General features: G+C 40.9%; 1 protein-coding gene across 3 annotated transcripts in view; it reads right to left on the bottom strand.

Moving 5' to 3' along the window:
* Positions 1-22,495, bottom strand: part of DNAI1 (dynein axonemal intermediate chain 1) — a 150,702-nt gene that overhangs the window by 111,613 nt on the left and 16,594 nt on the right. For all 3 annotated transcript variants that reach the window (XM_005436899.3, XM_027801990.2, XM_027801991.2), the window contains 8 exons: positions 21,784-21,910; positions 20,301-20,374; positions 19,310-19,468; positions 17,473-17,532; positions 14,451-14,588; positions 4,836-4,920; positions 4,146-4,263; positions 2,053-2,096 (listed from right to left, as the gene is read on the bottom strand). In XM_005436899.3, coding sequence (XP_005436956.1) covers positions 2,053-2,096; positions 4,146-4,263; positions 4,836-4,920; positions 14,451-14,588; positions 17,473-17,532; positions 19,310-19,468; positions 20,301-20,374; positions 21,784-21,910 — 805 coding nt within the window. The remainder of the gene's footprint in view (positions 1-2,052; positions 2,097-4,145; positions 4,264-4,835; positions 4,921-14,450; positions 14,589-17,472; positions 17,533-19,309; positions 19,469-20,300; positions 20,375-21,783; positions 21,911-22,495) is intronic.

Raw genomic sequence — 22,495 nt, 5'->3', positions numbered from 1 at the left:
ACTTCATGAAGTTCCACAGCGGCACATGTAGGGTCCTGCCCCTGGGGAGGGACAGCCCCAGGCACCAGCACAGGCTGGGGTGACCTGCTGGGGGGCAGCTCTGTGGAGAAGGACCTGGGAGTGCTGCTGGGCAGCCAGTTGCCCGTGGGCCAGCTGTGTGCCCCAGTGGGCAGCCAGTTGCCCGTGGGCCAGCTGTGTGCCCCGGTGGCCAAGCAGGCCAGTGGGACCCTGGGGGGCATGAGGAGGAGCGGGGCCAGCAGGTCGAGGGGGGATCCTCCCCCTCTGCTCTGCCCTGGTGAGGTCCCACCTGCAGTGCTGTGCCCAGTGCTGGGCTCCCCAGTTCAGGGGGGACTGGGAACTACTGGGAAGGGTCCAGCAGAGGCTGCAAAGAGGATGAGGGGACGGAAGCACCCGCCTTATGAGGAAAGGCTGAAGGAGCTGGGCCTGTTTACCCTGGGGATGACTGGGAGGGGCATCTTCTCAATGTCTACAGATATCTTGAGTATCAGGATGGGTCTGGGCTCTGTTCAGTGGTGCCCAGTGACAGGATAAGGGGCAACAGTCACAAACAGAAGCACTGAAAGTTTCACCTGAATCCAAGGAAGAACTTATTTACCTTAAGGGTGACAGAGCCCTGGCACAGGCTGCCCAGAGAGGCTGTGTAGTGTCCTTCTCTGGAGACATTCAAAACCCACCTGGACATGATTCTGCCTTAGGTGAATATGCTTTAGCAGTGAGGTTGAACTAGATGATCTCCAGAGGTCCCTTTAAACCCTGACCATTCTGTGATCTGTGAACACCCATCTAAAGTAAAGCTGAGGCTTTAAGGTCACTGTTCGCTATATGAGAATGCCAGCAATGTGACTCTACAGCAGCTACTAACAGCTAAGAAGATTAGAGTACTGTGAGTCCCAGAAGCACTTTCAGGGCACCTGAAAAATTTACCGAGTAGTCTGCTGAGAAGATAATGTTGAGAAGCCAACATAACTTAGGTGAGAAAGACGCCAGGAAAACTTATCTCACAACTGGTCTCCACCCTTTGGGATTTCCCTGGGAAGCAGTGATCCTTGGGGAAACTACCATAATGCTCCTAAGAAGCTATTAAAGACAGTGAGCACTTCAAGTAGAGTTAGAAAGTAGAAGAGAATAAGAGAACAAAAGAGAATGTCTACTCACTAGTGACATTGTTATGTCATCTACACAGCAGTAAAGGGGGAGATGTGAAGACAAGAGTTCAGAATATAGCAATCAGTAATCAAGAAGAGATACTGAAAAGAAGAAAATGCAAGGTTGTTGATATGGATGCCCATGTTGTTGAAAAACCATAAAAATGAAATATCTAACTGAGAAGGTTATGCATACAGCAAACAAAAACAAAACAACAAAGGTGAGAAAACATCAACTTGTTAGAATTCTTTTCCATTTCCTGAATACGACAGCAGTAATACTGGATAGAGATTAATACGGACTAAGACAGCAACCCTTGAATTTATGTTCAAAGCTACTTAAAATTATCACATATCCAATCCCAGACACTATAGCAGGGAAAGTGCCTTTTCACAACATCCAGGCCTGGTGTGCCCTATTGGAGAGGTTAGCTTCTGAGACACCCCTGGAAGGTTTCTCCTAACAAGAAAGTAATGAGTTTATGCTTAGAGAAGTCTCTCATTATTAACTTCCAGCAAAACAATATATGTGGTCTTTTAGCAATTAGAAGGGCAGAAACAGAGAAATAAGAACCTATCAAGTAAGATAAAAAGGATTTAGTCATGCTTCTACAGGCAAGTCCTTGACTGAAGGGAGCATCAGCACAGTCATAAGCCAAAAAGCCCTGGCTAATGCTGCCTATGCCTGTACATTTTTGAATGTTTGTGTTATGGAATGTAAACGCCTAATCCCTATCTTGAATTAAATCTCAATTTACTGCTTTGACATTAGGTGAATCCTTGCTGTGAGATGCAGTCTCTGCCCCAGAGTATTGCATGATTTGACCTCAATGCACCTGTTTAATATTTTAAATCTCTTAATGATTCTTCTGCATTTGTTACTTACAAGAGCCATACCCCACTGCAAATAGGTCCTTGTACTTTGGATTCCTGTATGGAGAAAACATACATAAGAGAGCATTTATTATTAACCATATAATTCCACAGAAACACACAGTGTTTCACACATTAATATCAAGAGCGCGTTCTCACAGGATGGCATACAGTCTGAGGGCTTGACCCTTTGAACATATGCACTAGTGAAGTTCATGTATGAGTAATTCTTCCAGGCTCAAGATGCATAAAAAAACAGAACATCAGAAGACCACAACAGTATATGAAAAGAATAGAAAGAGCACAGACAGACATGCTGTCAATCTCCAACATTTCTTGGCTTATCTGTTCCATAATCATGGAAAGTTTACTTTTATAAATGAGGTCTTTGAAGAAAGGAAAAAGGCAGCAATGAGTTGGTTTCCACCTTTCAGGGGCAAGAATAAAGGAGTTTCTAAACCACAGCAGAATAATACCCAATACATTTACTTTCCCTACCCGTTATTTAATAATGAGGGATGCTTCAAGAGATAGCTATTGGTTCATGAATTCATGATCTTTCGCACAGACCAGGAAGGGAAATTCCCTTCTGACCCGTTGATGAATCAGTATATTTGCTAAGGCATACTGACTATGAGCAACTAGCCATCTACTATGTCTTCTAAAGTTCCTTTATCTGAAAAACAACTACATTCTTTACAGCTTCTGCTGTGCGTGGACAGTTACTGTAGGATTTACATGGGACACAGGTCAGTACTGTTGCTGTCCCTCAGCTCACACAGCACGACCAGTGGGTAACAATTCTGTGAAATTAATGTCTGTGAAAATTATCTAATGAGTGTTTTCTCTGACTTGCTATTACGAATTGATAAAATAAAACCACTTCTCTTTTCATTCCTCCTTTTTAACTTGGGCTAATACACAGACATCCTATCTTGCCCTATCCACTAAACACACTGTCACTGTTAACAAGGTGGGAATAAAAATTGAGTTAGCGAAGCTTATTACATAAGGCAATTTGGAGTCATTCTTCCAATTTCAGGTCCATCTTTCTGTTATCATTTCCTGGAGACAAGAATAACAGCAGAACAAACTACCTATTAAAGATGCCTTTTCTCCCAATTTTATGTCTTGTTTATTGTTATTTTGTAATTCTCACACAACTGCATCCTTGATATTCTATGAAAGTATAATTTCTGCAGTGGCTTGAAAGGACAGAAGACTGCAGTCCTGCTCTATCTCTCCATACATCCTCTTTGGCAAGACACATATGTGTTCACAGTGCCCCACAAACAAGTGAGAGGCGGTAGCTGCAGAGGAGCACTATGTATGTCTCACGCTCAGTGCATGAACCAAGCCAGTTCTGGGGAAGATCAAGCATGTTAAAAAGAAAAAGGACTCATTCGGGTTTGCGGTGAGTGTTTTTTTCATGGTAATAACCATGGCAATAACATCTCAGAAAAAGAGACTTGATTTGAAAGTACCAGTGATGATTTTTGGACTGACCAGGAATAAACATGCAACAGTGGACTGCAGGGCAAATGCTTACTAAACTGAATTGTGTAAGGTATCAGTACATAAATACCATTGCTGTCTGGGCAGTGACTGAGCATGTATCATGCATAAAGGCCTTGTCTGGTGTGTTTATGATGTTACCTGTCTGGCACATGCAATGTTTGCATTTCCCTTTCTGCTGCTTTAATTCTTCTGTGTCAATACTTGTCAAAAATATAGTTGCTATCCCTTCTCCTCCCCTGGGCTTTTCAGGATTGATTCCTACAGCACATTGTCCAATGACATGTCTATCAGAGCTCTCCCAGGAAGGGACTCTGCTCTGCTAACTGCACTCACTTTGCTCTAGTGCTGCACAGAGCCTGCTGTGCCTTCACCTTTTGCTGAATGGCACACGCCTGGCACATTCAGCCTTACACAAGGTGCTTTGCATTCAGAAGCACCAGGCATGTCTAGATGCTGCCAGGGTATCTGACTGTAATTATTCGAAACAGTGTTCCCAAAGAAACCATCAGTGCTTTGTAAGGTGCCATGACATTCAATTCCACTGCCCTGCAAAACAGCCCAGGGTAAGTTTGTAATAAAGAGACCTACCAGGAGATGGCAGTAACTGCAAGTCTCTTGGTTTTGTCATGCTGGAACTTCCAGAGTGGGAGAAGGGTTCCTTGCTGGTCTCTGTATTCATCCGAGGCATCCTCAAAATATTTAAAATCTAACCCCAAAAGAAAATAAAAGGTCTCGCTGTATAAACTGGAAATAAATCAGCACAGTGCAGTGCCAGGGAAGCTTTAAAAAAACACTCTGTTATCCTCACAGCCTCTGCACAACCCAAATGTTAGTATAGAAACTGTCTCTGTCCTTAAGTCTCAACTCCAAACCAGCACATAAGCCCTGTAAAGGCATTTTACCAAGCAACAAGTCCTCACACCGAAAAGGTGATGATCTAATAGCAAAGGATTAAAAAGAAAGCAGAAGCCTGGAGCAAGAAGTGACTTGGCCACACCTGGAGCGTGATGTGGCCTTTCAGAGTGGAGCTGAGCAGACACAGCAAAAACCCTGCATAATAACATTGAGACCGAGTATGTTGCTGTGGGTTGGACCTGTATGCCAGCAGACAGCTGCTCAGCACTGGCTGCTGTCACCAGCACCTGCTGAGGGAGGGAAGTGCATAGTCAGGGCAATGTTATCCTATCCTATCCTGTCCTGTCCTAACCTTGCTATGGCTGTGGCCACTCATCTACAGGACTTCTGTCTTGACTTAAAATCATCCCAGCAGGGCTGTACCTTGTGCAATGTCATCAAACGTGTTCAGATTCACCATCCGCTCCATTATTTTAGCAGCCTGTGAGATCTTGGTTATATCATCACCCTGTTGAAAAGAAAAACAAGGAAGAGAAAATTTATTTCTTATCTTTTTACAAGTCATCCAGACTTTGTGATTGAAAAATTTGAGTTCTTTGATACTGAATACAGGATAATTTGAAGCTCCTCACACCAGCACCTAAAGATAAGGACTCTTGAATTAAGGAAATGATTTTAAGTTTAGCAAGATGCCATCTACAGCTGAGTTGCAGTAACTTTAGAGTTTGTTCCTGACTTAGCTCAATTGGAAGGTACTTATCTGTGAAGACAGAGTATTGTCTTCTCTCAACTCCTTCAAGCTACTTCATGACAGGATGAGCTAAAAGCACACATGTGATCCCTCCCCTATCTCACTTGATAATAATTCATTAGCTTCAGTAATGAAAACATAAATGATTAGCTTCAGTAACAAAACCAAATGATAGATCATGCATGAGCATCCTCTCATCTCTGTCTGGAGAGCTTAAGGTCTCATGTATCAAGTAAAGATCATAGGATCTGGGAGTCCTTCATCAATCATTGGGCAATTCAAACGATGCATTCACAGTTCCATAAGCTCATACAATATACACCCAACATGCAGAGGTCAATTTGCTGTCCAGCTCTTGTGGAAATTGTTATGATAACGTGGAAAATCCCATCTTCCTGGCCAAGGAACACAAGTAGGAAAGCCTGTGTATGTGAACATATGCAGATATACCTGCAGGTGTGCAAGTACTGGAATCTTTCTGGGGAGCAGCATCTTGCAAGGCCAGCAGTCCCTAGGTAACTGTATCAGTAATATCATGCAAGGCTGAGATTGCGTAGGAAACTATGCCAGAAACAGCAAACTTGGGTATGGACATAGCAAAAATGTGACCAATGGGGGAAAGGTAATTACAGGCACGCTGTTGATATGGAAGGAGACAAGGGTAGAGAAAGGGAACAATCCAGGTGGATGGGTAAAGCAGCAGCATAGACAAATGGAGAAAAGGGAGCATAAGAGGGGCTGTTTGACTGTCAACAGGTGGCTGGTTGGTATGCTTGTCTGACAGAGCTGTGTGCCTGACCATCACAGCCTCATAACCCATCTTCTTATTAAACGCTATTCCTATTTTTTGTGTGTGTGCTGTCCTCTGTGTGCGTATGTGCTATCAGTAGCAAAATCCAAACTAGATTAAACAGCAAATAGAATAAGAAGCCTGGTTGCCAGCAACTGAAGGACAGAGCTTAAAAGTCACCAGACTGTGCTGGGGATGATGCCAGCACAGCTCTGTGCAATCATGTGAGAATGTTAGGGCAGAACAAAGTTCTCTGAGAGCATGCTGCCCCAAAGCCCTGAATCCCCATCCACTACCACTGTCCCAAAGCCCCATCAGTGTTTCAAAGCATTTCATCTTCAGACCCCTGCTAAGCACTGATCACTGCCAGCACAGAATGATTTCCTCCACAGTGACGACACTGAAAAGAAACTTTTCATCCTTAACACAGCTCAGAGAGTGCCCTGAACATGAAAAGAAAAAGTGAAGTGACTTGCCAAAACTACAGTCACGGTCAGAACCAAGAACATGACTTCACATTATGTGTATCCCAGCTCTCTGATTCATTCTGGAGCTCTGCACAGACTCAAGGGAGACTGAGAGTCATGCTTCAAAGAGGATGAAACTCAAAGGACTACACAAAGATGACAGGACAAAGGAGGAAAAAAAAGAAAGCAATTCTATAATCTGGAACATCCTTTATGTATCCGTAGTTTGCCTACACCTTCAGTCATGCCTGCAGTCATCTTCTCCCATCTCAGAAATCATAAATGACAACTTGGAACCAAATCTGGTCCAAGTCTGGTATGGTTTCTGTAACAGGAAAAACTAAGTAGGCTGAGACTTGCCTGTCTGGAGAAGAGGTCATTTAGGACGTCATGAGACAGGTCTATGAAATCCTAAATGGCCCAGAGAGGACGGACAGGGACTGACTGTTCACTCTCTCTTCTGATACAAAAAGTATGGGTATGAAGTGAACCTAGTGGAGGTAAAGTTCAAAATAAACAAAAAGAGGTGACTCCTACATAAGGAGGATACATCTGGGCAACTCCTTGTCAAAGGGTATTGGTAAATGCAAGATTTTTGCACAGTTTCAAGGAAACTGAGAAAGTACTCCCGTCTATGTGCCAAAGCACATCAAACTTAGGAAACAGCAGAAAACAGTTGAAAGCTGAAAGAATATTTAGGACTAAGATACATTATTCCTGTGTTCCTACCCTTCCTTACACATTCGCTTGTGGATAGAGCCTTGATCTCAATCAGTGTGGCACTCATGTTCTTCAGCTTCTCCCTGAGTCTGTGGGAAGACTTCTTGAGAACAGCACAAAGAATTTACTGTTGTATTCAGAATTTAAAAAAGCACCGGAAAAGATCTTTTCAAATTTTAACATAGTATGATATTCTCTAGACATTAGGAATTCATAAGTATTTAGAGAAATTAAAGAGGGAGACAAAGAGGATGCTTGAAACATCTCAATTAGAACTCAATAATCCCAGTTGCTGGGTTTTCTTTTTTTTGATTTTAAGTTGCCTTTATTGCTTCTGCCACAATAAGACTTGTTTTTCTCTAAAACAGTTCCTAAAAAAAAAAAAAAAAAAAAAAAAAAAAGACCTTTGCAAACACTTATCCAGCAATGCTAGGACCATGCTTATAAAATTGCCATTGGCTGCCAACAGCATACTGCTCTCATTAAGCTTAATTGACAGAGGTTGAATGTTTAAAAAGAACACTTTTCTCTCCAACATTATAGAATTCATCGTTGCAAGGTATAACGAACAGATCCTCTGGAGTCCTGCTGGTTCATCATATTGTTAGCTTCCATTCACGTATCATGCCGGCAAAAAGTTCTTTTCCATTTTAACATTGCACCTGCTACTGGAAGGAGCTGAGGAAGAATGGCAGTGCTGTACTCTGCCGACCATGGCTCTTATTCTCTTACACATCCAAGGAAACTTACACTGCAAGCATTCTGAACTTCCAACCTGAGACATCACTCTGAATTAAAGATCAGAAGATGAGGCTTACTTTATGTATTCTTAATGATGAATGCTAGAACCTGCTTTATCTATGACAATACCAAGCTAAGTGGTGTGGTTGATACCCTACTTTCCTAGAGGGAAGGGATGCCATCCAGAGGAACCTTGACAGGCTACAGTGGTGGGCCTGTGAACCTCATGAAGTTCAACAAGGCCAAGTACAAGGTACTGCACCTGGGCTGGAGCAATCTCAAACATGGATACAGGCTGGGCAATGAATGGACTGAGAGCAGCCCTGCCAAGAAGGACTTGGGAGTATTGCCGGATGAAAGACTGAATATGAGCCAGCAGTGTTCACTCACAGCCCACAAAGCAAATCATATCCTGGGCTGCATCAAAAGAAGCGTGGCCAGCAGGTGGAGGGAGATGATTCTTCCCCTCTACTCCGCTCTGCTGAGACACATCTGGAGTACTGCCTTCAGCTGTGGGGCTCCCGGTGTAAGAAAGACACGGACCTCTCTGAGCGGGTCCAGAGAAGGGCTGCAAAGACCATCAGGGGGCTGGAGCACCTCTCCTGTGAGGACAGGCTGAGAGAGCTGGGGTTCTTTAGCCTGGAGAAGAGAAGGCTCTGGGGAGACCCTCTAGCAGCAGCCTTCCAGCACCTAAAGGGGGCCTACGGGAAAGATGGGAAGGGGCTCTTTATCAGGAAAGTCTAATGATAGGACCAAGGGTAGCAGTTTTAAACTGAAAGAGGGTAGATTTAGGTTAGATACTAGGCAGAAATTCTTTACTGCGAGGGTGGTGAGACAGTGGAACAGGTTGCCCAGAGAAGTTACAGATGCCCCATCCCTGGCAGTGTTCATGGCCGGGCTGGATGGGGCTTTGAGCAACCTGGTCTGGTGGAAGGTGTCCCTGCCCATGGCAGGGGCTTGAAACTAAGTGATCTTTAATGTCCCTTCCAACCTGAACTGTTCTATGATTCTAAGATACTATAATTCTATTATTTTATATCTATCTATATATTTTTTTTGTAAGTGGTAAATAGGTTTAAAAAATAAAACAACAATCCAACCTGCAAATACAGAAAGAATGGATTATTCAGCGGAATTTTTCCTGCAATGCAGGAAACTCTCCAGATTAACTGAATGTACTTTAAGTCAGTTTGCCTGTTAGGTAGCTAATGCCGTTAGCAATGCAGCCATGAATAACTACATTTTTGGCATTAAACTTGATCAGAGTAGAGTTATTTTCTCATTGGATCCTGTCCTATTTCAGGTTTGATTTATTCTCTTTGTTACTGAAATAGATCTTAAGTGGAAGTGATAGTCCTAATTTACCTTTTTTTTAAAAGATCTGTTTGAAACTAATTTTTTGTTGAAGGAAAACTCTGGGCTAGCTAGCCAAATGTAGTGAGAGCTCACCAGCTAACAAATTTGTTTCATTTATTTCTGTGCATAAATTATTTTTATAAAAGCAATAATGTTAATCGAATCATGTGTAAAATGGATAATGGGCTAGTACTTTGAAAATAAATATCTTGATCTTGTTCTACTATTCATTAACACTAATTGCTTCACATTTGCTTCTCAGCAGCTAGCCAGTTGCAATGAGTAACTCCAGTAAGCTGAAGCATGAAAAGGCTTCTGCTGGTGTATAACTGAATATCCCGACAACAAACCTCACCCTCAAACTAGTGCAGTGCCGTTCATACCTCTGGCAATACATATACTGTGACTAGAACTTTCGGCTTGCAAAGAAAAAAGCATGGTGCAGGGGTTTTGCCATCTGTTGCCCAGCCAACACCTCCATGCACTGCAAATACCCACTGCAAATCCCAAATGAAGTCCCCCAGGTTGAATCCTGTCAAGTAGTCATTAATTTCCAGTATTGCACTCATCTGTTAATTTTCACTGTTTACTTAATTCTGATACGTTGTAAACAGCAGATTGAAGACAAGGGAATTGGTAACAACTCATCCACTCCAAGGGGTGACCAGCAGCAGGTGATAAGATGTGAAGGTTAATTGCATTAAGATTCCAGCCGTTATTTCAAAAATAACTATGGTCCTTCAGAAGTTTCTAAATGATAATTATGATCCTGTGGGCTAGGCTGTCTCACTGGGCATCTCAAAGAGGTAACGCTATAGCGAGATACACAAATCAGACAGAACCTCACATGATTCAGGAATGCACTTTTTTCTGTTAAGTATAAATTCTGTTTGGACTTTTTAAGAAACCCTTCAACCACTTCTGCTTCAGAGGAAATTAGAAACTGGTCCAGTGCCTTAAGTTCCACCTTTAACATATTCCTAACTGGTTCACATCCGTCTGTATTTCTGCCAACACTATCCTCTGCCTTAGTAATTCTTCTTACTCTCTGTTATCTACCTCAGATTCCCTCTCTACCTTTGTGTTACCAGATAAATATGCTAAGATTTTTTTTTTTTTTAGTCTTTTGTATTTGAGCTTTCCATTTCTTATATTATTTTCCATATCTATGCAGGTTTGTAATCTATCATCTTTGAAAAGGGGTGATCAAAAATATATATCCCTGTACTACTCCACATAAGGTATCACCCTGTCTTACATAACAGATAGTATTTCTCTGCTATCCCTCACACAATATATTCCAGCAATGTACTTGTCTTCTCATAGCCACCTCACAACTCACCACCAACTGATACACTCATGTTTCTCCCTGTCATTTCAAACTGTAAGCCCTCACTTTATCAAAGATTGCTTTGATATTCCAAAATGCACAGTATTCCTCTCCACCAGTCCCCCCCAATCTGTACTAATAACTTTTATAGTTTATCTAAGTATTTCTTAATCACACTGTAGCAATAGTTTCACAGAATTTCAGCTAGATTACATTTGTTGTACTTTTCTTGTTAAGGGAAACCAAAGTTTTCTCTTATCAAAGAAAATTATGAGATTACTTGGACACAGCCTACCTTTGGTAAACATGTATTATTTTATTCTGTTTCATATTTACTCTAAACTCTCCATTCTTTAGCTCCCTATTAATTCTATTGTCTCATACACTGTTAAATGTCAGGCTAGGGGAACCATTTTTACCACTCCTACCTATAATATATCCTTGTTATACTCCAATTACATAGCTCCACTCCTCTTTAGATAGATTAATTAAAAATCCTTTCTACCAGGCTTGTTATTTCATGCTTTGTCATCTCAGGGTGAGAGGTGCCTGCCTGTATCAACTTAATTGCATTAAGCTCTTTGCATTTTGTTTCTACCTCAGATACTGTAATTTCTACACTCACACAACATTAGGAGGGTTGTACTGTATCAGACCAAGAGTATCTCAAGGCGACAGTCCTCTCTGTAATCAGTCCTAAGCAGATGGGTCAGGAACAGCAAGAACAGGACAAGCAGATACAAGACTTCTGCTTAGTTCTCTCCAATTCCAACTATTTTCAGCTCAGAAAATTTAGTACCTTTCCTCTTTGGTATTCTGTGTTCTCCATGTTCTGTTTGCTGCCACATTTAAAACTGAGAAAAAGTTTAATATATTGCATCACTGCTCTCGGAAGCAGCACATGCTGTTCTCTTTAGGTCCATTTGAGTAACGGACACACCGAGATTTCCAAGAGTTCCTCATCACAGTCTTGTCAAATTCTTTCTGTCATTCTGACTTCTATTCACTCACATTATTCTTCATATCATTTTCATCCTTCCCTCTTCTAAAATCCCTGGTTACATCCATTCCTTTTCCTGTTGGTTGCCTCCCTTCTGCTCTGCCAAACCACAGCTTCCTTGCTTCTTCTCATTCTTCAGTGCAGTACATGGCTTCATTCTACTTCTTTTCCCCAAGTAAGGCTCTTCTACTCTACTGTCAAGGCTCTCTCCTCCTCTCCTCCCCTCCCTTCCCTTCCACTCCTCTGCCCTCCTCTGCCTTTGGCCACATTCTTTCATAGATCATGTTCTCCCTCTCCCAGTTACCTGTTCTCTTAACCTCTTGTTCATTACCAGCACTGTTTTCTCTTTCTTTTCATCCATTATGTTTTCAAATCCTCATCTGACCCCTACCATCATCTCCACCTGTGGCTCTTGTCGTTGGATCTTCTCTTTCATGGCCTCCTACCATAGCAAAAGCTTCCATCAGAGATCCTCTTGTGGTAATACCCACTCATTTTCTCTTCTTCCCTTTGGGTTGAATCCACTGCTATCTTTAGTAGTTACCACAGTTTTTTTCTTCCTAGTTCTTAGCATGATGGAAACACAGGTGAAAATCAATTGCCACTTCTAGTCAATGCATTCTCTATCCAGATCAGCCACATTTCCTGCTCAGTGTTTCACAGTTCCCTTTCAGCAATGATCAAAGGCATTATGTCCTCAGAAAGTGTTTTGTGGAGAGCTGGAAAAGCTCTGTTTCAATTGCTATGTGTGATCCAACATATGTAACCTGTAAGTTGGAAGGTCCATAAAACCCACTTCTCCATTTGCTGACTTGAGATCATAAGTATAGATTCCGCAGCCATCAACCTTTAAATTCCATAGACCTATACATGACCAGATGCAAGGCCTGTTCTAAGTCTGATTTTACCCTTGGTTTACTTCAGGTTGCATTTTTCAAGTTATTGACTGGAAATTTCAGCAGGTTTTTCATACACTTCAAGCTGGTCCACCAGCCTTGCAGAGGGCCTCAATCTGGGACTCTGTCTCTGCATAAAAAGATTTCCCTTTCACTTTTTCAGTGTATTGACTTTCTGGCTTCCCTGCAAGCCCCCTGGAAAGTGCTAAGAGTGAAAAGCAAAGCACCACAGGGAGGGATCATGGGCGCCTGGATTTCAACTTCCTACTGCTGTCAGTGGAGCATGCAGCAGGGTTTTACAATACGGTTTCATTGGTAGAATTTTTATTTCATTTCCCTTATCAGCTTTTTGCAATCCACCCTTTAAGCCCATAATTATAATGTCAACTTCAGACTTAATTCTCCAAAACATACTCAGGTGAAAGGTTTATTAGTTTTCAAAAGGACTGTGAATTTCAACGGCACAATTCACAGGAAGAAGCCTGTCAGAACATGTTCCTTTTCTGTTTATACTATAAGGCTTTTGATGGCATGGTGCTGCTGGGGTAGCTAAACCAGTCCAATCCTCTAAAGCTGAATCAGCCATATGGTATGAAAGTGCTAAAGCCAGTTTCATGAGCCAGCTTGTATTACATAGATATATGTTAGTTATGTTGGTATATGCCTACTCTAGGGGCAAGCTATGAACTGACTTCCATGTTTCTGTATTACAGTTCTTAGTGCATTTTGCTCCAGTCATTACAGAAATTATTTCAGTTTGCCTCTAAATGGTTTAACATAGACTGGGAGGGAAAGAACCACCCACAATTCCCTATAGGTCAAACTCTGTTAAACTCTAACAGAAACTTCTTGAACCCCCTGAAAACATTCTGGAACATGAAGAAAATCTTTCAGGGTTGTCATATTGTATTCGCAATGCTTGAAGTGGGATCACATTTTTAAGATTGAGATATTGTCACTTTAGCAGAACAGACTGTGTCATTCCTGCAAGGCACTCCTAGGCTATTCCTGACACAGCAGCCTGGATCAGCAGTCAGTTCAGCCCTTACAGCAAGATCACAACACCAGCCTGGAGCTTGGCAGGAGTTCTGACACCTGCTACTCTGAGAAGACAGACTAACGGAGGCTACTCCAGTACAGCAGCCTTTGCCATTCACTCTGCTACTCCACAGAATTGAGAGTGGCTGACCTCCTGCTGGGATGATCACATCACTGTGACTGAGGTATCACCATGCTTTATAATTACTGGCCATGGCATAGCACTTCAAACACCACAGAAAGACTTTTCTATCACTTTCCAACTAAATTAATACATAATGCATCAAATATCCCTCTGCAAATTAGGTCAAGCCTCCCAGAAAAATTATTCAATGTTAAGTATGTAGGCTTTGATTTCAATTAAATATTATTAACTTTTATATGTTGTATATTATATACCATTTATATGTATTTAACTAGAAACGATATAAATTATAATTCTTTAACATTATCATTAAAATAATAAAAAACAGTGAAATGTGTTTCACCACAGTGCTTCAGTGACATTTTGAAAGAACCCTAAATTTCCTCGTTTTTCATATTGGAAGATTGTACCTAAAACCTCTGCATCACCTAGAATTCTTTGAAAAGTCACAGTGTTTGTACTTATTCCATTCTTTTATCCCTCATATGACTAAAAAATGAGACACAAACATAGTAATGTACACCAAAAAAAAGCTGTAAATCTCACTTGGAAATCAGGACTGAAGAGAAGACTATGGCTTCACACTGTTTTGTATTCCCACAAAAAGTATAGCAAAATGGAAATCCTGTTTTGGAAATACAGTTCCTAGAAAAAAATTAGGTTTTACATTTCTTAGAGTTGCTATTTGCCAACTCAGACAACTAGCTACACAGCCAGCACAACTTGTTAAATTTCACCTGACTTGCATTACAGATGCATCCACCACCACTCTGAGCAGGGCTCTTCCAGCATTATGAAACGTACCTGTGACTCTAGAGAGGTTAACTTTCTTACTTTCTTCTTCTCCTCTTCTCTCTTTGCTATTTGAGCTTTTGATTTTTCTTTTTCTTTTGACTTTTCCATTTTCTGAAGCTCCTCCACATAGGCATCATAGATCTCCCACTGAGAAACAGACAGAGGCAGGATTTATCGGGACCTGATCATTCTCCAGAAAACAGCCATCTATGCCACCACAAAAATATGATAGTCTCACAACAGTAACACTGCCACTGGAATCAGCTGAAGAGAACTGGATTGTTGCACAAAAAGCGAAGGACTGAAGCCCAGGATTTTTAAAGCTTGACGGGGCATGTCTTCTTAAGAACACATTATTGTATTCTTAACATTCTCCTCCCTCCAATACCCTGCTTGGTGCTTTGACTCCATATCTTTCTTGTAGGACTTTCTGTTTAACTAATTTACCAGTGTTTAATAGGAAACATGCATTAAACACCTGCTTTATGACATTTCTTATGTGATGTGGGAAAATTAAATTGTAGCTGCTAAACACAATTTAGATCTTGGACTCCAACTCTGCAGCATATGATCAAACAGAAACCGACAGCAGTTTTACATCTTATGGTATGCCACATGCCACAAATGTCTTACTTCAGTAGATCCAAAAGTAGGTTTTCTACTTAAGAATTATTCATTAGTATTAGAGTGCTAGTACTGTATCTGAAGCAGTTATATTACTTTCAGGACAAAACAAAAGGCAACCTAATTCTGACACATCAGCTTTAGGAGTGGGAGTATGATTCAAACACAAAATATAGACTAGTACATTGGAATGAAGAAAAGTAGCAGAAACCTTTAGCAAAAAACCTGCATTGTGTTGTAAATTTGCAGGTAAAAATGAGATGGAAAGATGTTCCAAATATCAGGGAAATGACAAAGGAGATATGATGAGAACAGCAGCAGAAGGAGCAGAACAGAAAATCTTGGAATAGGAAATTGTGAGCATAAGGAAGAACAAGAAGGAAAAAGAGCTAAAACAAAGAGCTTACATTAAAATATTTTTTTATAACCATGCAAATATTCAACAGGATAAACAGAAAACAAGGCAATACTTTTCCTCTTGGTTTTCAAACATTTCATGCAAAATTTTAACAACCACCTGAGTATCTTAATAAGTTCTTTTCTTTCTAACTGTCAAGTCATCTCACTGCCAGAAAAAATGAAAGGAAACTCCAGCTGGAGGGAGGGAAGATCTCAGGACAATTACTCTGTGATTTCAAGTTCAGGAATAGACTGGATTATAGTTTTCAGCTTGACAGTGACACCTTCACTCCCCTTCCTATCACTTTCCTATTTACAGCATTTTTACAGTTGCTGCCATTACCTTATACTTTCTCCTGGGTGTTTCTGTGGTACACTGGTAATGAAACAATATTTTCAACACCAGTCCAGTACACTGGTTTGAAACAACATTGTATCAGTAATACATTTTGTAATTATCTGTGAGAATTAATTAGCAGAATCGGCTGCATTCCCTTTCCAATGAAAGTTATAGGGTACTTAATATGTAAAATGTAATGCAAAATAATTTTTTTTACATTTTTAAGAGATGGAGAAAATACCATACAGTTCTTCATCATGGATAAACAGGCACATTCCCACTATGTAAAACAGAGCTAAGCCTACTGCAACAGGCCTTTCATGTTCCTTATTCTATAGTTCTCATCGGGTTCAGCTTCAGACTTTAGAAACCCTATTTTACCTACAACTAAACTTAGACAAAGAAAAAAACACAGTGTTGCATATATCAGCTTAAGAACACTTCCAAGTATGTATGAACCCTTATAAATTCACAGCTGCATGAAATTTTCAGAAGTCTCCACTCTCTAAACACAGTGCTTAAAGTGGAGCTAGCACACAGACATGTTCTAAGTGCTTTTTCATTATTTTATTCCTGCATTTTGAGACATCAAACCTGCCCCCACCTAAATAACCACAGCTCCTCTTAAATAGCCAGCTGTCATGGTTTAACCCCAGCTGGCAACTAAGGCCCACAGAGCCATTCGCTCACTCTGCCCCCCTCCCCCCACTGTGGGATTGGAGCGAGGATCGGAAGGGTAAAAGTAAGAAAACTGGTGGGTTGAGATAAAGACAGTTTGAACAGGTAAAGCAAAAGCCGTGCATGCAAAGCAAACCAAGGAATTCATTCACCGCTTCCCATGGGCAGGCAGGTGTTCAGCCATCTCCAGGAAAGCTGGGCTCCATCACATGTAATGGTTACTTGGGAAGACAAACACCATAACTCCAAACACCTCTCCCACTCCTTCCTCTTCTCCCAGCTTATATATACTGAGCATGACATCATATGGTATAGAATACCCCTGTGGCTAGTTTGGGTCAGCTCTCCGGGCCGTGCTCCCACCCAGCCTCCCACGCACCTGCCCACCAGCAGAGTATGGGAAACCCAGAAAGTCCTTGATCTAAAGCAAGGAACAACCAAAACATGACTATATTTTCAATACTATTCCTACACCAAACCCAAAAAGCAGCACTATACCAGCCACCAAGAAAAAAATCAACTCTATACCAGTGAAAACCAGGACTCTAGCTCACACACCACACAGTGATGGAAGATCTTCAGCAACAGGACAATCCCCTCCTCAGAGAGCCATATACCCAGAGAATTCAGTGCCTGCAAGCTGCAGCCCAGCCATTGCTGAGTCTAGAACCATTTTCACACTGTGGTTTCCCAACTTCCACTCATTTAAGAGTCTCTAAAGCAGACTGGCCAGGGTGGCTGGCAAGCAATAGATAAATTAAAAGCAGCTAAACTAAGACACTTGACCCTAGAAATATAAACTACTGCAAGTTCAGCCATTAAGGCAGAAAAGGGGGCCCACTAGTTTGCACTCAGATTTAAACCAGAGATCAGAGCCACAGCATGGGAGTTCATTCCACTGCAAGGAATGCAAACACTGCAATTTTTTTTTCCTTTCTCATATCTCAGTTTCCTACTCTAAAAAATGCTTTAGAAGTGAAAAGGATATACCTGGTTAGCAGTGGCTGAGAAATTTTTACAAGGTGTAGGCTCCGACTGACATGCTCTTTCCTGAATAAAGAAAAAAACATAAAAACACACAATCTTTGCATTGAAACTCTTTGTAGTGACATAGTCCAGCTGTGGAAACAGCCTTCTCATAGCAGGTAGTTAGAATAATATTGATCTAGGATTAATTCAACACCCAAATGACTCCTAGAGCACTGCACAAACATTATCGATGATTGTGCAACTACAAATAGATTTTCTTGTGGACCAAAAGAAGTTCACAAGACCTTCTGATTTTTTTCCACATACTTAAAATATTTAATTTCAGTATTTAATTTTGAAGGAGTTGAAATGGTTTGTTCCACTCTACCATTTGAAACATTCTGCTACCGATTATGGTATCAGTTATGATATCCTACCAAATCTGAACAGTCTTGCCCTACGTATTAAAAACCCACTTGGGTACAGCAGTCAAAACAAAATAGTTCAACAGAATCATAACCTATAAATAATTTTTTGATGTTACTGAAATATTTTTATCACCATTACATCATCATTCTGAAATACATTAATATATTTCTGTGAAACATCCATTTCATGGAACAGCATTTTCTTTTTGTTGTGTCAGGACATTTTCAAGAATTTGTCTGTAGCATTTCACTGACCTCTGAAATGAAGCAGTCTCAAAGGTGGAAACTGCACATCCTGTACAGCACACAGCAGTACTGCACAGCTATTTAAGGTCTATATTCTGCTTTCAAAGGCAGAATGACACAGAGGCACACAAGCTTCTCCCAGTAAAATCAATGGGAAGAGAATATGCAGATCTGAGGACAGAGAAATAACAAATTCCGTGGCCTCAGCAGGGATTTTTGAAAGATGCAGAATCTTAGATGAGACTCTGCAGTAAGCTCTCCACTGTTGGATAAACTCTCCTGACATCGTCTGACTCTACTAGTCGGCAGAGATGGTATTCCTTCTAGGAGATAGTAGCTCTGGCAAAACAGTAACTCTTAATATCTCCAAGCCCATCAGATGTAAAGACATCTCACTTTATGTGTAATGGCTGAAAGAAGGGAAGAAGGCCCTCTGAAGAAACTGTATATGCTCTGATTCCAGGGCAGCCAGGAAAACAAGAGAATTTTCTCTCTGAAACTTGTATCTCTGATTCAGAAAGCTCCTTTTTGAGCACTTAGCCAGGAGCCAACATCACCAGTATTGCTTGGTCAGAAGGCCCTGTAAAGCCACACTCATTGGGATGGCTGCAGGCTCAGCAAAAAGCTTAGGGAAAGAAAAGGCCTTGGGTCTGTATGGTCTGGAAAGTGCATGCACAGAGTGGGAGATGTACCATGTAGCAGCAGTAAAGTTTTGTCATACTTACATGGGTCTGTTACTGTAGTGCCTGTGCTTAATACAAGTGTAAATACCTTTATCCTTTTAATATAGGGGCACTTATATCCCTGGTCCATGGGTAAGAATTGAAGTACAAGGCCACAAAAGGACTCTGTGGCAAAAGGAAATTGAATTCACGGATTCCAAGACCTCAGCTGCTGCCCTAACTGTTGCTCCATACTTTCTCTGATGAGAAAATAGACATGGAAAGTGTTATATCTAAGTAAAGGTTTAAGGATTTACAGTAGCACCAAACTTGTAGGCTGTGTAAAAGTCCATGAGGCAAGAATTTTTCTGTGACCATTTTCATCACCCCAAATATTTTACCGTAGTAAAAGACTGGGTTTTTCTCTTAATAGAGATCACAGGATATGACACAAACACAGATGATCCACATGCCCTCCCAAAGGAAGGATCCTCCAAGTCACTGAAGGAAATGGCAGCATACCCGCACAGGGTTGTTGACTGTCCTTGAAGCTCTCTCAATGAAGTTGAACTGGTTTGCAAGCTTCTGCTCCTTCACTCTTGGAGGAGAAGGCTCTTCAGCCTCTGCTGCCTCATCTACTTCTGCTGTTCCTGACCCCTCTGCCTCTTCCTCTCCTGCAGCCTGCAAGAAAACAGAGCAGTGAGTCCACCCTTAAAAAAACAGACATCTCTTTCCTTCTTCAGAAGCACTTGACAGCTGGATTTCTGCTGCCTAGTGAGGGAGACTGTAACTGAAAACTCAATATTTAAGATGGAAATTAGGAGACTTTAAGCAATCATAGCAAGGAGATTCTGGAATGGTATCTAAACAGGAATATGGAAAACCAGAAAATGAAGTTACTTTAAAACAAAGCCTGACATGAACGAGATAATATAACATCTTGGATAAATTGAACTCAGGGACCAGAACACGGTTATAGTCCCACTACCCTGTGTTTTCATTTCCTTACTAGACAGTGAGATTTACCTGAAATTAGTCTGAAGTTCATTCCACGGCCTGGAACTATGTGGATAAGAACAAACTTCTCACAGTTTACTCTTTTCCTAATCAGCCAACTGCCTTTACATCGGGGCATTGCTTATTTCAGATAATTCTGCCTGCTGCTTTCATGCCTCCACATTTTTTTTCACCAGTTTCTCTTTCAGAAATGGACATACTGTCCAGAAAGATTCCAGATCCCAGCAAATTACACTGTATGTTGATATACTATCTGGATAAATACAGATCTGGTGTGAGGGACCTCATCCCCTTACACAGCTTCTCCAAACTGAAAACCGGCAAGAGGAACCCAGCTGTTCAGTAGAATCTGCAGGATCTCACCTATAGGAGAGACATCTGAGGCACAAAGAATCAATCACAGAAGCTTCTCAGCAAGCCCATTTTATAATAAAGGAATTTCAAATCTAATATTAAAAATAAAAGGGACAGTTCTCACCTGACTATGGAGAATTACCTGAACATCTTCTGTGCTTTCTTTAATCTCTGCCTCTTCAGTTGTTACTGCAGAAGTCTCAACAGGAGCCTCTGCTGCTGACAGAAAGGATATGTGAATAAGTCCAGGATGATAGAACATACTATCCCATATTCTGCAGATCCTTCTATCTTCCGAAGCATTAATATACAGATGCATTCTTTCCTAATGCTATCTCATTAGACCACATGGTAACTCATCACCAGTTTAGAGGGTCATTGCTTGCTCAAGGCCACAGAAGGAAACAATGTTATTACTAGAATGAAACTGCAGTAATTCTGGCTGGACTGGAATAAAAAAAATTGATTTTGATTCAAAACAAAGTTCTGAAATCCACTTCTGGTCTGAGTAGCTTTGTTTCTGGGTATCCCTTCAGATCTGGACCTTTCTTCCCTCCAAAAGTGGCTGCAATTATGTACAACCATGAAGAATGCTTGCAAGGCACATAGAAGTTATAACATGTTTTTTTCTTGTTTATATGGATAAAAATGAATATACTAGTCTTTTAGAGAATAATGGATGTCTACATTCCAGTTCCAGCCTTGAGTGTGTAGTAATGCTGGCATCAAGCTGCTTGAAACTGTCTGGTTTGGAATCTCTGAAAAGCACTGCCAACAACAACAATCCATGCTTTCATGGCATCGAAGATCCCATTCAGCATTTTGTCCTACTTCAAATCATCATGCACATTTTGTTCAGTGTAAAATAAGAGAGGTACTGACCCTCAGAAGCTGCAAGTAACAACTGTTCTCAGGTGCTTATCCAGTGGTATCATTGTGCCTGACAGTTATAACCTTGAAAGGACACTCTTTGTGACACAACTTCTCTTTAACAAACAGCAGAAATTCAAGAGAATCCCTAGGCAGTACATCTTACCTTGCTGAAAATGCAAACCTAGAACTCTTTAATAACAACACAGCTTTTCAGCTCTAATTAAGGTGTCTCTTTGCCTGAAAACTTAAGAATGGTGATACTAGCTCAGATCAAAGGTCCAGCTAGTTCAGTATCTTGTATCTCACATTGTCCAGAAGTGGACATTCTGGTAAGAGTGTAAGAGTTAGTTACACATATGGTAATTTTCTGAATGATCACCCAGCTTCCAAACATTTCTGCTTGAATACTTTAAATTATGGCTGAAACTTTCAAAGCAGGCTAAGGAGTTTAGACATGTATGTCCAACTAACAGTAGTGGAAGATGTTTAAAAGACACTAAATAGCTCCATAAATTTCAGTGTTAATGTATATCCAGCTCAAAAAGTATGCACCATTTTCTACACTGTGTCAGACATCTGGCTGATTGTTTTTTCTGGTTTTGTTTTCTGAGATGGATGCAAGCCAAAATAGGAGCTGTTTGATTATATGGTCATGAAGCATGATCCCTTATCATCATCAACATTATTCTCCCATGTTGAATACGTACCAGTGCCTAGTTGTAATTAATTGTGATTTCAGATACTAAACCTACCTGCTGCAGTGCTCAATCTGATACTCTGACGCCTGCCTTCATCTGAATCTTTGAGTATCATGTTTCCATTCAAAGAGAAGTGAATGGCCGTTTGATCCACATAGCTTATTGGCTTGTATGCTCGTTCCTACAAAGAGGAAAAAACCAACAAAATCAGCACAGAGAAAAAATACTTCGAACCAGAAATACTATGTACCCTAAATTGCTAAAGCTAAAAAGATCCATACTGATATTTTTTTACTGATATTATTTTTTACGTTTACTATTTGTTATTGGCACATTCACACCAAATTTCTTCCAGCAGGTATTTCTATCTCAGGACACTGAGAACCATAAATTAAAAATACAACAAAAAGAAGCAAGAACTTGAAACCTCTAGCTCTCCACCACTACCACAGCAAAGGAGTTTAAGTATAGTTCTAGTGGTCTTCTACTACACAGCACTCGCTAAGAGATTCTCAAATCCTGTTGCGCTGAGATCCCTGAATGACTTGTTGTGCCTATACAAGAGCAGCATCACAGGTAGAGAGCAGCTCTAATCTGGAGACAGTACAGGCTTCTAGCACCATGCTCAGGTGTACTAATTCACCTATTTGATGCTAGCTTGATTGACATTTGCTTGTTGACTACTGTACAGTGCAGGCACACACCTAGGTTCAAACTACGTATTAAGGTTTTGAGCTGCACCTAAAAGCAATCAGAAGCCACTGCA

The sequence above is a fragment of the Falco cherrug genome, chromosome Z (genome assembly GCF_023634085.1).
Source record: "Falco cherrug isolate bFalChe1 chromosome Z, bFalChe1.pri, whole genome shotgun sequence".
NCBI lineage: Eukaryota > Metazoa > Chordata > Aves > Falconiformes > Falconidae > Falco > Falco cherrug.
The sequence above is the reverse complement of the archived record's forward strand: the minus strand, read 5'-3'. Positions and strand labels throughout refer to the sequence as shown.